Source organism: Carcharhinus amblyrhynchos, unplaced genomic scaffold, assembly GCF_965287045.1.
Source record: "Carcharhinus amblyrhynchos unplaced genomic scaffold, sCarAmb.v2.hapA scaffold_449, whole genome shotgun sequence".
Taxonomy (NCBI): Eukaryota; Metazoa; Chordata; class Chondrichthyes; order Carcharhiniformes; family Carcharhinidae; genus Carcharhinus; species Carcharhinus amblyrhynchos.
In genome coordinates this window covers 105,786-122,876 of record NW_027650189.1, presented here as the reverse complement: position 1 = coordinate 122,876, position 17,091 = coordinate 105,786, and the positions used below count along the sequence as shown (strand labels likewise).

The 17,091-nt window shown below is 43.6% G+C and overlaps 1 protein-coding gene across 1 annotated transcript in view; it reads left to right on the top strand.

Moving 5' to 3' along the window:
• Window positions 1–8,679: 8,679 nt before the first annotated feature.
• The window catches only part of snrnp200 (small nuclear ribonucleoprotein 200 (U5)), a 45,370-nt gene continuing 36,958 nt past the window's right edge, over window positions 8,680–17,091 (top strand). The window contains exons 1-6 of the mRNA XM_080183856.1: window positions 8,680–8,792; window positions 9,602–9,765; window positions 11,117–11,288; window positions 11,805–11,997; window positions 16,506–16,561; window positions 16,963–17,061. Coding sequence (XP_080039982.1) covers window positions 8,748–8,792; window positions 9,602–9,765; window positions 11,117–11,288; window positions 11,805–11,997; window positions 16,506–16,561; window positions 16,963–17,061 — 729 coding nt within the window. The 5' untranslated portion in view covers window positions 8,680–8,747. The remainder of the gene's footprint in view (window positions 8,793–9,601; window positions 9,766–11,116; window positions 11,289–11,804; window positions 11,998–16,505; window positions 16,562–16,962; window positions 17,062–17,091) is intronic.

Genomic DNA, 17,091 nt, shown 5'->3' with positions numbered 1-17,091 from the left:
AACTGAGCCACAACAGATCAGCCATGATCTTATTGAATGGCGGGGCAGGCTCGAAGGGCTAGATGGCCTACTCCTGCTCCTATTTCTTATGTTCTTATGTTCTTATATGTATTTTAGTAAAGTGTTTGACAAAGTCCCTCATGGCAGGTTGGTGCAAAAGGTTAAATCTCATGGGATAAAAGGAAGGGTGGATAGATGGGTAGAGAACTGGCTTGGCCACAGAAGACAGAGGGTAGTAGTGGAAGGGTCTTTTTCTGGCTGGAGGTCTGTGACCAGTGGTGTTCCGCAGGGCTTTATACTGGGACCTCTGCTATTTTGTGATATATATAAATGATTTGGAAGAAGGTGTAACTGGTGAGATCAGTAAGTTTGTGGATGACACGAAGATGGCTGGACTTGAGGATAGCGTTGAACATTGTCGGAGAATACAGCAGGATATAGATAGGCTGGAAAATTGGGCGGAGAAATGGCAGATGGAATTTAATCCAGATAAATGCGAAGTGATGCATTTTGGTAGGACTAATGTAGGGGGCAGTTATACAATAAATAGCAGAACCATCGAAAGTATAGATGCACAGAGGGACCTGGGTGTGCAAGTCCACAGATCCTTGAAGTTGGCAGCGCAGGTGGAGAAGGTGATGAAGAAGGCATATGGCATGCTTGCCTTTATGGGACGGGATATAGAGTATAAAAATTGGTGTCTGATGTTACAGCTGTATAGAACGTTGGTTAGGCCACATTTGGAGTACTGCGTCCAGTTCTGGTTGCCGCACTATCAGAAGGACGTGGGAGGCTTTGGACAGAGTGCAGAGAAGGTTTAGAACATCAGAATATAAGAAATAGGAGCAGGAGTAGGCCATCGAGCCCTTTGAGCCTGCCCCGCCATTCAATAAGATCATGGCTGATCTGCAGTGGATCAGTTCCACTTTCCCGCTTTCTCCCAGGATGTTGCCCGAAATGGTGGGTCTTCGCTATGAGGAGAGATTGAGTAAACTGGGGTTGTTCTCCCTGGAAAGACGGAGAATGACGAGAGACCTAATAGAAGTGTATAAAATTATGAGGGGTATGGATAGGGTGAACAGTGGGAAGCTTTTTCCCAGGTTGGAAGTGACAAACATGAGGGGTCACAGGTTCAAGGTGAGAGGGGGGGGGGGGGGGGGGGGCGCGAGGTTTAATTCAGATGTCAGACGGACGTATTTTACACAGTGGTGGGGGTCTGGAATGCACTGCCAAGCAGGGTGGTGGAGGTAGACATGCTGGGATTGTTTAAGACTGATCTGGATAGTCACATGAGCAGATTGGGAATGCAGGAATACAGAAGAATGGTCTAGTTGGATCAACGAGTGGTGCAGGCTTGGCGCGCAGAAAGGCCTGTTTCTTGTGCTATATTGTTCTTTGTTCTCTCATCCTCCTCCGCTCCAAAGAGAAAAGCCCCAGCTTCCTCAACCTCTCCTCATAAGACCTACTCTCCAAACCAGGCAGCATCCTGGGAAATCACCTCTGCACTCTCCCCAAGCTTCCACATCCTTCTTATAGTGAGGTGACCAGAACGGCACACAATATTCAAGTGTGGTCTCACCAAGGTCTGGTATAGTTGCAGCATAACCCCACGGCTCTTAAACCCAAACTCCCTGTCTTGCACAGAAATCACAGACATTTATAGCACAGACATGGGAGATCTTTGGGAGAGCAATCCAAAATTAATCCCAGTATCCCACATTCTCTACATCAATGCCCTGCATCCTCCTCTTTAAATATTTAAGCAATTGTCTGAAGGAAGGATGCAACCTTCTCTGCTTCTGACCTCCTGTCACAAGGATTTCCCATTTCCTGATGACCTAGTACTAATAAGTCTTCCACAATTGCTGAGATTCTGGAAAAGGCCCAGTAGACTGCAAACCTGCCAATGTCAGGCTCGTTGTCATTGGGTAAATGCTGGAATCCATTTGTGATGAGACAAGAGCAGGGCATTTCAAAAACCAAAACATAATTGAATTAGTATGGTTTTGTGAAAGGGAAATTGGTAAATTTGTTCAGAGCTCTTGATGTGAGAATGAGGGTGCAAAAAGGGGGAGGCAGTAGATAATGTATTTAAAAAAAGCACAAGAGTTCATGGTTTTTGGGTGATATTAGCATGAATCAGGGATTCCACTCCTTGATAGGGAAACTTGTGAGATAAATTAGTTATTCAGGTTGGCAAACTGACCAGAGGACTGCCACAGTGATCAGTGCTGGGACCTCATAGAATTCCTACAGTTCTGAAGGAGGTCATTCAGCCCATCAAGCTGACATCAACAACAATCCCACCTAAGACTCTCCCTGTAATCCCATGTATTCGCCCTGCTAATCGCCCTCATACTAAGGGGCAATTTAGCATAGCTAATCTACCTAACCTGCACATCTTTGAAATGAGGGAGGAAACTGGAACACCCGCAGGAAACCCATACAGACATGGGGGAGAATGTGAAAACTCCACAAAGTCACCTGAGGCTGGCATTGAACCCGGGTCCCTGGCGCTGTGCGGCAGCAGTGCTAACCACCAGGCTGCCCCTGAAGGAGAGATTGAACTGGAGAGAGGGTTAAAATGAGCTTGGAGCTAAGGACCTAAATATCTGAAGGCACAGGTGCCAATACTGAAAATTGCAAAAGTACAAGAGGCTAGATTTGGATGAATGCAAAATTCTGAGGTAATGGCTGAAGGAGGTCAGGTGGGAAAAGAAGAGCTGATGAGAATTAGTATGACAAAAACAGTTCATGGGAAGTACAAGTACTAGATGTACTTGTCATATAACATGACAAACTGGATTGGACGCTCATCAGGGACGGCAGTAAAGAAGGGTGTGAGTTGATCACTCAGATAAAAGGACTGCTGCTGCTGTTGATAAGAGGATTTGAGCCAATGGCTCACATGTCACATTGCTTAGCAACAATAATAGCAAATGGACTTGGACATCTGTGCACCCTTAGCCATTAACATTGCCTGGCAAAAACAGATAACTGCAAAGTCGTCCCACAAACTTGTAAATACTTGGATAAGCTTTCTTATTAATGCTGAGGTTATCTTAATTGCACAAGACATTAGTCACATGATGTTCAACATAAAGCCTATCTTATGTTGCGCTGGTAAGAAGGTGCTCTCAATATTTTTATCAGACTTTAGTTATCACTGTCATGGCAAAATTCTCCAATCACAAGTTTATCAATGCTTCATTACGAGCTGTGGCTGCACACACTGATATCCGTGTTTTGTGAAAATAGACCAGATTTTAGGCACATTTGATCATGTGTGGATAATTCATGGATAATTTATCTGAGAAACTGAACTACGCTTCTGACAATGTTTCAAACATAGAACATTACAGCGCAGTACAGGCCCTTCGGCCCTCGATGTTGCGCCGACCAGCGGAACCAATCTAATGACCCTCTAAACTAAACTATTCCAATGTTATCCATATGCCTATCCACTGACCATTTGAACGCCCTTAAAGTTGGCGAGTCCACAACTGCTGCAGGCAGGGCATTCCACGCCCTTACTACCCTCTGAGTAAAGAACCTACCTCTGACATCCGTCCTATAATTATCTCCCCTCAATTTAAAGCTAAATCCCCTCGTGTTAGCCATCACCATCTGAGGAAAAAGGATCTTGCTGTCCACCCTATCTAACCCTCTGATCATCTTGTATGCCTCAATTAGGTCACCTCTCAACCTTCTCTCTAATGAAAATAACCTCAAGTCCCTCAGCCTTTCCTCACAAGACCTTCCCACCATACCAGGCAACATCCTGGTAAACCTCCTCTGCACACTTTCCAGTGCTTCCACATCTTTCTTATAATGCAGCGACCAGAACTGTACGCAATACTCCAAGTGCGGTCGCACCAGAGTTTTGTACAATTGCAACATGATCTCACGGCTCCGAAATTCAATCCCTCTACCAATAAAAGCTAACACACTGTATGCCTTCTTAACAACCTTATCAACCTGGGTGCCAACTTTCAGGGATCTCTGCACATTTACCCCGAGATCTCTCTGCATGTCGATGCTACCAAGAGTCCTTCCATTAGCCCTATATTCTGTACTCCTGTTACTCTTTCCAAAGTGAATCACCTCACACTTTTCTGCATTAAACTCCCATTTGCCACCTCTCAGCCCAGCTCTGCAGCTTATCAATGTCCCTCTGCAAACTGTAACATCCATCCTCACTGTCTACAACTCCTCTGACTTTGGTGTCGTCAGCAAATTTACTAACCCATCCTTCTACACCCTCAAGGTCATTTATAAAAATGACAAACAGCAGTGGCTCCAAAACAGATCCCTGAGGCACACCACTAGTAACTGAACTCCAGGTTGAATATTTCCCGTCAACCACCACCCTCTGTCTTCTATCAGCTAGCCAATTCCTGATCCAAACTGCTAAATCACTCTCAATCCCATGCATCTGCATTTTCTGCAGTGGCCGACCATGGGGAACCTTATCAAACGCTTTGCTAAAATCCATATACATCACGTCAACTGCCTTACCCTTATCCACCTCTTTGGTCACCTTCTCAAAGAACTCGATAAGGTTTGTGAGGCACGACCTACCCTTAAAAAAACTGATCCTTTTAAACCACAATTTTATTTTAAATACACCCAAATATTTGTTTCCCCATTCTTTTACACTCCTTAGAATCAGTCATAATTGAGCTATATTTTAAGATACCTATATAACTTCCTATTATGAAGATTTATGCATTTCTACCCTTTTTATTTTTATGCTTAATGCAAGATGTACAATATTTTATACTATCCAATTACTCAATGACACATGGAAAGTTGTTTTCATTCTTTGATAGGCCATGAGACCTTGCTGGCAAGATGACTATTTGTTGCCTGTACAACATACAATTAATCCAGACTTTAACTATATCACTGTTCCTTTACTGTCATGGGATCAAATTCCTGGTTCAAGAAATTGGTTCGCTATCACAAGTTCAGGGGCAATTATGGTTGGGCAATAAAAACTATATTCCAAGAAAAAAATGTGCTACAATATCCCAAGGCACCTAATTACGTAAAGAGATTAAGGGAATTAGGTTTTTGAGATTCTTAAATGAGCAGTGTTGCGCGCTTTGATCTCAGCCTTTTAATTGATCACAACCTCACCTTTCGAGTAACCAGACAAGTAACAGAGTTCCCTTAAATAGCTATTTTAATGCAAGCGAGACAGTTCACATCCCTGTAGCTAGCCAGAGTGGCATATTCCAAAATACAAAGGCAATAGTAGTTTTCAAAATTGATAACATGTAATTAGCATAGACCAATTACAATCACTTTACACTTGCTTCATTATATCCAATCAGCATGAAAACGTCATAGTAAAGCTCACTTTTGTATCTGGATCACTCCCATTTTCCAGTTACAGATATCTGATTTATGAGCTTTGTCAGACTAATGGCCTTGTGTGACTTTTTTTAAACTTGTGTGACTATTTAACCCTTTCAAGCAGAGAGACATTTGGATCAGAGATTAGGGCCAAAGTGTTTGAGGGCATTGAGTTGGCAGAGATTAAAATCAGGAATGTACAAGAAGCTTGAATTGAAGGTGTGCAGAGATTTTGTGAAGTTGTCAAACAGGAGTGGGTTTATAAAGACAAGGCCATGGAAAAATTTGAAGACATGGAATGGTAATTATAAAATTGAGGTAATAATTTGGTAGAAATAATAGTAGGAGGGATTATTATTTAAAAGGCGAAAAGCTGCAGCATACTACGGTGCAGAGGGACCTGGGGGTCCTTGTGCACGAATCGCAAAAACCCAGTTTGCAGGTGCAGCAGGTGATCAAGAAGGCGAATGGAATATTGGCCTTGACAGCGAGGGGGATAGAATATAAAAGCAGGGAGGTCTTGCTGCAACTGTACAGGGTACTGGTGAGGCCGCAACTGGAGTACTGTGTGCAGTTTTGGTCGCCACATTTGCAGAAGGATATATTGGCCTTGGAGGGAGTGCAGAGAAGGTTCACTAGGCTGATACCGGAGATGAGGGGGTTAGCCTATGAGGAGAGATTGAATAGAGTGGGTCTGTACTCATTGGAGTTTAGGAGGCTGAGGGGGGATCTTATAGAGACATATAAGATAATGAAGGGGATAGATCGGGTAGAGATAGAGAGATTCTTCCCGCTTAGAAAGGACAACAGGACTAGAGGGCACAGCCTCAAGATAAGCGGGGGGCAGTTTAGAACAGAGTTAAGGAGGAACTTCTTCACTCAAAGGGTGGTGAATCTCTGGAATTCTCTGCCGGTTGAAGTGGTGGAGGCTACCTCGCTAAATATATTTAAGTCACGGGTAGATAGGTTTTTGGTAGGCAAGGGAATTAAGGGTTATGGGGAGAAAGCGGGAAAGTGGAACTGAGCCACTTCAGATCAGCCATGGTCTTACTGAATGGTGGGGCAGGCTCGAAGGGCTAGATGGCCTACTCCTGCTCCTATTTCTTACGTTCTTATGTAATGCTGGGCTGAAAGCCAGTGCAAGTCAGCAAACTCAGAAATATAAGAAACAGGAGCACAAGATCAAAAGTCCCTTACAATTCAATGCTTCACAGTTCAATACAATCATGATTGATGTTGAGCTTGAAATTCACTATCTCACCAGTTTCCATTATTGCTTGACTTTCTAGGAGACCAAAACTCTTGCTATTTCAGCCTCAGCAGATAACACTCTCATCCTAGGTGCCAATTTACTGAACTTGGAGGCGGAACAACGTGGTCTTTCTGGTGGAGAGAATATGGAATCAGAAGCTAACTCAGTCAGAGAGACTAAAGAGACAATCTGTTTGAGCCTTTGCAATTGGCAGGGACAGTGATGAAGTTTATGGCTCAGGGACAGCTAATACTTCATCGTTCCTAATATGCACTTGGGGGAACTGCAGAACTTTCATCACATTACAAGAATGTATTCTCTTGCTTTTTCCATCTTTCAATATTGGCACATTGGTAATCTGTGACTATTTCCGACTTTAAATGGTTTATAAAATAGTAATGTAGCATCAGTTTCCTGTCAGATGAATAGTGAATTATATTTCCGGGGTTAAACTTGAATATGTACTTTGTAGTCCCTCATAATTTCAGCCCCATATTCATTCCATTAAAACATGAGATGAGGAAATATCATGGAAAACATGTTAAAAAAATTTTATTTATTAGCATCACACGTCGGACCACATTCACACTGCAATTAAGTTGCTGTGAAAATTCCATAGTCGCCACACTCAGGTGCCTATTCAGGTACACTAAGGGAAAATTTAGCATGTCCACTTAGCATGCATTTAACCAACACATCTTTTGGACTGAGAGAGGAAACCAGAGCGCCTGGAGGAAACCCATGCAAACACGGGGAGAACGTGCAAACTCCACACAGACAGTGAGCCAAACCAGAAATCAAACTCAGGTCCCTGGTGCTGCAAGGCAGCAGTGCTAACCACTGTGACACCATGCCCCCCTGCGCCCCCCCCCCCCCTCTCTGCATTCCATGGATTACTCATTGAACAGGCATCAGTGGTATTTTAATGTGAATTGCTGATAAAAAAGCTATACAACAGATACAACCATCATGACAATGGACTAGAACTATGTTCCTCAGCTTTATTCGTGTTGATGTGACAATACATACAGCTTTCGTTAGATGCATACAGCTTCCATCAGATACACATGCATAGCACAGTTTGAATTATTTAATGATTTGATTTATTATTGTCACATGTCTTAGTATACAATGAAAAATATTGTTTCTTGCATGCTATACAGACAAAGCATACCATTCATAGAGTAGATACGGGGGACGGTTGGGGAGGGTGCAGAATATAAGTAAACAGTTTTGGGGCAGTTTTGCGTCAGAGAAAGCTTTAGCATCCTTTTCCATCTCCGACAGCAAGCCTGACAGCTCGAAGGGCTGAATGGCCTATTTACTCCTGCTCCTATTTCTATGATAAAGACAGCACAATGTCACCACATCCAACTCAGTTTTGTCTCCTCTTGTTTCCTGTTACACTCAGGACAGGTCTCCAGCTGATCCCAGACAAGCAATCTTAATCAGGTTGTTTCATTTGTGCCTTTCACAATCAACTGGAGGCAGAATGAAGAAAGTTCAAGCTGATTCCACCCTGTAGGCTGAGCGAGCTGCGACAACCAGTTTGTATTATAATCAGGAACAGGGCCACAATCATCACAGAAATTTTAAGTTTATTTCTTAGCGTCACAAGTAAGGCTTACATTAACACTGCGATGAAGTTCCTGTGAAAAATCCCCTAGTCGCCACAAGCCGGCACCGATTGGGGTTCACTGAGAGAGAATTTAGCACAGCCCATGTACCTAACCAGCACGTCTTTGCGACTGTGGGAGGAAACCAGAGCATCCGGAGGAAACCCATGCAGACACGGGAAGAAGGTGTAGACTCCACACGGACAGTGAGCCAAGCCGGGAATCGAACCTGGCACCTTGAGGCAGCAGTGCTAACCCACTGTGCTGCCTCACGGGAGGAAGGAAATAGGTTGTTAATCTTGGCCGGGCAAACCCTCATTATTCCTCAACGGGGAGAAGAAAATCTGACTCACGGATCTGAGGCGCTGTCGGCTTGACTCCGGTCGGTTCCCTTCGCCTGGAACAGGCCCGTTACCATGGAGACTGCTCAGTTCTCACCCGGAAGCGAAAGCTTCCACCGCCGGGGGTCAGATTCCAGCGCCATCCGGCGGTGAGAGGAGCCCAGTGGAGTGGTAGCCATGGCGGATGTCACTGCTCGTAGCTTGCAGTATGAGTACAAAGCGGTAAGTAAGGCCGCTCTTGATGGGGCTTTCAAAACGGAGAGTTGGAGAAGGGTTGGGGGAAATTGGGCGCCGGTTGGTTCTGCCCGAGCTAAATCCGGCGAAGACAGAATGGTCGGGATTAAACAAGAGTGCAAAGCGCGGAGGCCTGACTTCACCTGCCTTTGGTGGATTGCGGACGGATGTGGAGTTGGTCCTGAGCTGGGAAACTGGCACGGATGTCAGTCACTGTGATTTAACTTGTAAATGTCATCCAGGAGTGAACCATGTTATAATTGTACGAATTAAAGCTCTATTTCACGTAAATTGGAAGGTTAGAGGATAATTTGATCTCAGCTTTGAGGGGAACACTCAGGTCGTTTTCTAATAACTTTTGTCATTATTCTATTCTGGAATTCTCTCCCATGAGTCTTGTGGATCCCCAACTTGAATAAATGCAACATTTGTACCAATTCCCAACCAAAAATAAAGTACAATTGCACACATCTGTAACCTTCAGTTCTGTTTTCTAAAGTGATATGAATACATCTCCTTTTTGAAAATGCAAATTGACACTGAGCCACCTATCTCCTTCCAGAGTTTGTACTTTATATTCAGTTCTTTATATTCAGTATCTTGGGCTGGGATAAGTGGAAGTTTCCAATAATTCTCAGAGTTCTTGAACTTTGTTACTTGAGAACTGAGTTTTGTACAGCCTTGTGTATATATATATATATATATGCAGATGCTGATTCTGGGTGCAGATTTGTGTTAGCAATTGCATATCAAGTTATAACAAACTTTTTGCTTTAATTCCTCATCTCTTATTGTAGAACTCCAACCTTGTACTGCAAGCGGATCGCTCGCTGATAGATCGAACAAGGCGAGATGAGCCTACAGGAGAAGTGTTGTCCCTGGTTGGAAAGTTGGAAGGATCCCGAATGGGCGACAAAGCTCAGCGAACCAAACCACAGTTACAGGAGGAGAGACGGGCTAAGTAAGCACAACTTGTATCGCTCACATCATTGCTTATTTAGAATTGGGAACATTATTATACCAACAACAGAAAAACAAAGACATCTTTATATGCTGAAATCATTCATACTAAATGATAAAATCTAGCTAATTAAGTACAGGAAAACATACAGTAAGGATTGGTCAATCTGGCTAGAAATTATTTTGTTCAAAGAAATTCAATATAATGCTTTATAAATAAACAATAAATTGAGTTTTGAGACTATTACTAAATTAATAATTACGCCTTATGGATCTCATTGCTGGGACACTACATGAGAAGAAACATCTGTCTTTGGCACATCCTGTGATATATTGTAAGCAATGCTATGGGTGTACACTGGCTTTTAAATCCAGGCATATTGTTTGTATCATATCCTCCACATTCCAGACATTACAGTTCACTCCAAATGCAAAAGAATCTTGAAGGTTCAGAACATAGTATAGACATTTGGGGTCTCAAGGAATCGAGGGATATGGGGAGCAGACAGGCAAGTGGAGTTGAAGCCCAAGATCAGCCATAATGCTAGTGAATGGTGGAGCAGGCTGGATGACCAGTATGGTCTATCCTCCTGCTCCTATCTCTTGCCTTATCTCTTTTCTAATTTAATATTTTTGTTTTCCATAGATAGCTTGCTGTATTTATCTCCATAATAATGACAACGTGTTTCTGTTGGAGATGCTTTGGGGACATTATGAATGATGCAGTATTAATGCCGCTTCATAGAATCATAGAATTCCTACAGTGCGGAAGGTGGCCATTTGGCCCATCGAGACTGCACCAACTCTTGGACAGAGCATCTTACCCAGGCCTCTGTAAGCCCGCTAATCCTCCTAACCTACACATCTTTGGACACTAAGAGCCAATTTAGCATGGCCAATCCATCTAACCTGCACATTTTTGGACTGTGGGAGGAAACTGGAGCGCCCGGAGGAAACCCATGCAGATGCGGGCAAATTGTACAAACGTCACATAGACAGTCACCCAAGGCTGGAATTGAACCCAGTTCCCTGAAGTGCTAACTGTTGTGGCATCCATTTTATCCAGCACAGCAGCTCTATGTAAATAAAAGTACATTTACCTATGTACAATGTCAGGAGCAATTCATTCATCAATATTTGTGACATACAGTTGTTGCAAGTTTTCAGCTGAGCTTGGAAAATTTTAGTCTTTCCAGCTTTTCATTTTGTGCAGAGGAGAAGATATCCAATCAGATTGCTTGGCTACTTTGCCAATCCTGTCAGCCAGATGGTTTTCTGCACAATATGTATTTGTATTCTGTTCTGTTTTTTATTTTCTTTGCTTTTAAATTATTGGGTTCTTTGTCATGCAGGAGGAGAAAGCGTGATGAAGACCGACATGACATGAATAAAATGAAAGGATACACTTTGTTGTCAGAGGGCATTGATGAAATGGTTGGAATTGTGTACAAACCAAAAACCAAAGAGACCAGAGAGACATATGAGGTGCTGCTCAGCTTCATTCAGGCTGCGCTTGGTGACCAGGTAAGAAATCACAGGAAATACACCAGAGTGCTGGCAAAAGCTATTAATTTAATTTTAAAATCAACTACATCACATACAAGGACACCAGATCATACTGAGGGAATCACTCACATTCCTATTTACTACATCCTGGCATGTTCATTTTCCTGTAATTCTATTTGCATGCTTAAATCTTCCTTCAGACTCTTCGGCTTTTTGTCTGATCTGCAAACAGCATCACATACTGAAACAAAGTTGATTCACTTCTTTCCCTTGACTGAAATGGCCTTTGCTCTTTCAGCTTGTTCCATATTAATTGACTTGTTTGTCCCACATAGCCACCTCTACAAAACCGGTGCATGTGGGATCAATAAGTTTAGCAATAATCAATCAGGTGATGTATGTTGAGGTGGAAGAAGGAAAGCAGTAAATTTGTCACAGACATTAAGGACCATGTTATGTTCACATGTATATGGTTATTGTTTAGGTATTCATTGGGTGTATTTTTTTCTGCATTAATTGGGTTTTCTTTCATAGCCACGTGATATTCTCTGTGGAGCAGCAGATGAGGTTCTCGCTGTGCTGAAAAACGATAAATTGCGTGACAAAGAGCGACGTAAAGAGATAGAAATGCTCCTGGGACAGTTGGAGGATACGCGCTACCACGTGCTGGTAAATCTGGGAAAAAAAATCAGTGACTACGGAGGAGACAAAGAGGTGCAGAACATGGGTATGTAAGACCAAACTGTCGGGGCTAAAAAGGCAAGGAAGGGACTGTATCTTTGTAATAGTTGCCACATCAGTAGGTAAGCAAAATGCCAATTCAAGTACCGTTTGTTTTACGTTATCTTTTTATTACCTTCAGTCCCCACTACTTCCCATAAATCCATCCCAGATATGTTGAAACATTTTCTCCCCTTCAGTGTAAGAAAGAGTTCCTTCCATTTCAGATTTTTGTCAACATCGCAATATCGGCGTAGTTTGAAACGGTGTGAGGCCTCTACTGAGGTGTTTCTTTCTCCTTATATGTAGGCAAAATTTTACTCAGCGTGCCCTTCCCTCGCCATCATGTTCATTATGTTAGCTCTACCATCCTGTCTTCTACCACTGGTGTATAGCAGTCTGCACGTCAGCGCTGGTTAGGCACAGCGTTGGAACAAACCCAGGCCTTGTATCGCATCTTTGCTATTTTAATGTTTAAAGGTGGCCATTTCTGTCATGTGTCACAAGATCCTTCTTCCCACAGCTGTTTATGTGGAGTCTGCTGTTATTTCAAACTGGAGACTGTGGGCCTTCTGCCCTCAGTGAGTACTTCTAGTCATCTTGGTTCTGTATTTGTTACGTGACTCATTTATGGTGACTAGTGGAGTGCCCCAGGGGTCGGTGCTGGGGCCTCAGCTTTTTACCATTTATATAGATGATCTGGAGGAGGGAACCGAGTGTAGGGTGTCGAAATTTGCTGATGACACCAAGATTGGAGGAACGGCAAATTGTGCGGAGGGTGTGGAGAGTCTGCAGAAGGATCTAGATAGGCTGGGCGAATGGGCCAGGAAATAGAACATAGAACATTACAGCGCGGAACAGGCCCTTCGGCCCACAATGTTGCGCCGACCAGTCTTATTTTTAAAAAAAAACATTGACCCACTAATCTAAACCAATCCCTTTTCGTCCATAAACCTATCCACCAATCTCTTAAACGCCCCCAAACTAGGCGCATTTACAACTGCAGCAGGCAGGGCATTCCAGTCCCTCACCACCCTCTGGGTAAAGAACCTGCCCCTGACATCCGTCCTATAACTACCCCCCCTTAATTTAAAGCCATGCCCCCTCGTGCTAGCTTTCTCTATCCGAGGAAACAGGCTATCACCATCCACCCTATCTAAACCTCTAATCATCTTATATGTTTCTATAAGATCCCCTCTTAGCCGCCTTCTTTCCAGTGAAAACAACCCCAAATCCCTCAGTCTCTCCTCATAGGACCTCCCCTGCATACCAGGCAACATCCTGGTAAACCTCCTCTGCACCCTCTCCAAAGCCTCCACATCCTTCCTGTAATGTGGGGACCAGAACTGCACACAGTACTCCAAGTGCGGCCGCACCAGAGTTGTGTACAGTTGCAACATGACGCTGCGACTCCTAAATTCAATCCCCCTACCAATAAACGCCAAGACACCGTACGCCTTCTTAACAACCTTATCTACTTGATTCCCAACTTTCAGGGATCTATGTACACATACACCTAGATCCCTCTGCTCCTCCACTCTATTCAAAGTCCTCCCGTTAGCCCTATACTCAACACATCTGTTATTCCTACCGAAATGGATTACCTCACACTTCTCCGCATTAAACTCCATCCGCCACCTCGCGGCCCAGCTCTGCAACCTGTCCAAGTCACCCTGCAAACTTCGACACCCTTCCTCACAATCTACCACACCTCCGACTTTGGTGTCATCAGCAAACTTACTAATCCACCCAACTATACCCTCATCCAGATCATTAATAAAGATTACAAACAGCAGTGGCCCCAAAACAGATCCCTGAGGCACACCGCTCGTAACCGAACTCCATGATGAATAATTACCATCAACCACCACCCTCTGTCTCCTATCTGCTAACCAATTCCTGATCCAAGTACCTAAATTACCCACAATCCCATACATCTGCATTTTCTGCAGAAGCATACCATGGTGAACCTTATCAAACGCCTTACTAAAATCCATATATACCACGTCTACTGCCTTACCCCTATCCACCTCTTTGGTCACCTTCTCAAAGAACTCAATAAGGTTAGTAAGGCACGACCTTCCCGCTACAAAACCATGCTGACTATCTCTAATCAATTCATTACTCTCCAAATAACTATAAATCCTATCCCTAATAATTCTTTCTAAAACCTTGCCCACTACAGAAGTAAGACTCACTGGTCTATAATTCCCAGGGAAGTCTCTGTTCCCCTTCTTAAACAATGGGACAACATTCGCTGTCCTCCAATCTTCCGGTACTATACCAGAGACCAACGACGACCTGAAGATCAGAGCCAGTGGCTCTGCAATCACCTCTCTTGCCTCCCATAGAATCCTAGGGTAAATCCCATCTGGACCAGGGGACTTATCTATTTTCAACCCTTCTAGAATATCCAACACATCCTCTGTATCAACTGCAATACTTTCTATTTTACACCCCTTCACCCCAGTGACCTCCTCAGCTACGTTCATATCGTCCTGCGTGAACACCGAAGAGAAATAATGGTTCAATGCCTCTCCAATCTCTTCCGGTTCCACACACAATTTCCCTCTACTGTCTGTAACTGGCCCTAATCTTGCCCTAACCAACCTTCTGTTCTTGACATACCTATAGAACGCCTTAGGATTCTCCTTAATCCTATCAGCCAAAGTCATCTCATGCCCTCTTCTAGCCCTTCTTAACTCCCTCTTCAACTCCCTCCTAGCCAATCTAAAGCTTTCTACTGCACTACCCGAGCCCTCAAGCCTCATCCGAACATAAGCCTCCTTCTTCTTCCTAACCAACAAATCAACTTTTTTTGTGCACCACGGTTCCCTAGCCCTACCAATTCCTCCTTGCCTGACAGGGACATACCTATCACAGACCCGCAGTAGCTGCTCCTTGAAAAAACTCCACATTTCAGACGTTCCTAGTCCCTGTAATCTCCTAGTCCAACCAATGCTTCCTAATTCTCTCCTAATGGCAAATGGAATTTAATGTTGGCAAGTGTGAGGTGGTCCACTTTGGTAGGAATAATGGTAGGAAGGACTATTACTTATGGGGCGAAAAACTGCAGCAGGCGACGGTGCAGAGGGACCTCCGGGTCCTTGTGCATGAGTTGCAAAAACCCAGCTTGCAGGTGCAGCAGGTGGTCAGGAAGGCTAATGGGATGCTGGCCTTCATAGCGAGGGGGATTGAATATAAAAGTAGGGAGGTCTTGCTGCGGCTGTATAGGGCATTGGTGAGGCCGCAGCTGGAGTACTGTGTGCAGTTTTGGGCGCCGTACCTGCGCAAAGATATTTTGGCCTTGGAGGGAGTGCAGAGGAGGTTTACTAGGCTGATACTGGAGTTGAGGGGGTTGAGCTATGAGGAGAGGCTGAATAAACTGGGCTTGTACTCGTTCGAGTTTAGAAGAATGAGGGGAGATCTCATTGAGACGTATAAAATGATGAATGGGATGGATAGGATAGAAGTGGAGAGACTCTTCCTGCTCAAAAAAGACAGTAGGACTAGGGGGCACAGCCTCAAGATAAAGGGGGGGCGGTTTAGAACGGAGTTGAGGAGAAACTTCTTCACTCAAAGGGTGGTGAATCTCTGGAATTCTCTGCCCGTTGAAGTGGTGGAGGCTGCCTCGCTAAATATTTTTAAGACGCGGGTTGATGGGTTTTTGATAAGAGAGGGGATTAAGGGTTATGGGGAGAAAGCGGGAAAGTGTAACTGAGCAGCGACAGATCAGCCATGATCTTATTGAATGGCGGGGCAGGCTCGAAGAGCTAGATGGCCTACTCCTGCTCCTATTTCTTATGTTCTTATTTCTGCGGTCCAACATCATGTTTTCTTTAATGTCAATGGTTTTTTTTGAGTAATATATATCTGAAGTCGGTACTTATAGCCTTTGGGGCTGGACAAGTTCTTATTAGTTGCCTTCAAGCTGAAGTACAAAGTTTAAATCCACGTCCCTCATAACTTGCATGTATCTCAAGTTGCTGGTACTGATTTGTGAAAGATTTCACCACTAATGAGACAATGAGACAACAGTACTACAAGAAGCACATTACAAACATCAATGTCCACATTAAATATCGATTTCTCTGGGTTTTGACAGCCAGATTGTTGTGTTTCTGGATCCAAAGATTGGACCAACCTTCTATTTGCCACTTAAGATCCGGTTGATTAATTGGGGACAGTTGTTTGTTTAATGATTATTCCGTAATTTTTGCATTTAAAGAAAACAACAACAGTATACTTCGTGCCAATAAGACTGCTTGGGTGATATTGAGCTGAGAATGAGCTTTCATTTAACAGAAACAGATGGCATTCATGTGTTGATAAATTGCAGTCTGTATTCAGCAGCAAGTAGTGTTCTATCATTTGACTCTTTTCGACTATTTCTCCTGCGTAATGCTTTCCCCCACCCTGAACCCAGTCCTTGTTCCCTATGTTGTATCGATCAAACAGAAGGTTCCGAGCAAACTGCTTTGAGTGGTTGGAAATTAAAATACCTTCCTTTTTCAGATGACAACATTGATGAGACATATGGAGTGAATGTACAGTTTGAATCCGATGAAGAGGTAAATGAAGTAACCTCACAAATATCTCAATTTGTTAAAACTCGTGTCCAGCAATGATACTCAGATTAGCACCATGGTGCATGTACAGGAGGGAGCCATACCATTCATTATACATTGCTTGTTACTGATGCTGCATCACCGTTGTGTGAAAATGGAGGCAAGTGTTCATCACAAGGCTTTGCACATGATGTGCTTGGGATGTCACAGTATGTATTGTTCAACCATCCTGCACCACCAATTGTCATTGATGTTAGCACAAAATGTCCCCTGCTGTGGTAAGTTCCATGAAGGAGCACTTTTGTAATGACTGAGGGTACCTGTAAACTGTTTTTGTTTTTTTTTCCTAGGTTGCTTTTACTTTATTTTGCTCTGGCTGTTTCATTTTCCAATTCCTATTTCAGGAAGGAGATGAAGATGCATTTGGTGAAGTGCGTGATGAAGCATCAGATGAGGATACGGAAGGCGAGGAAGCAGACATCAGCTGCACACTATCTGCTAATGTAAGTCCTGCCATAAATGCTGGTGTGTTG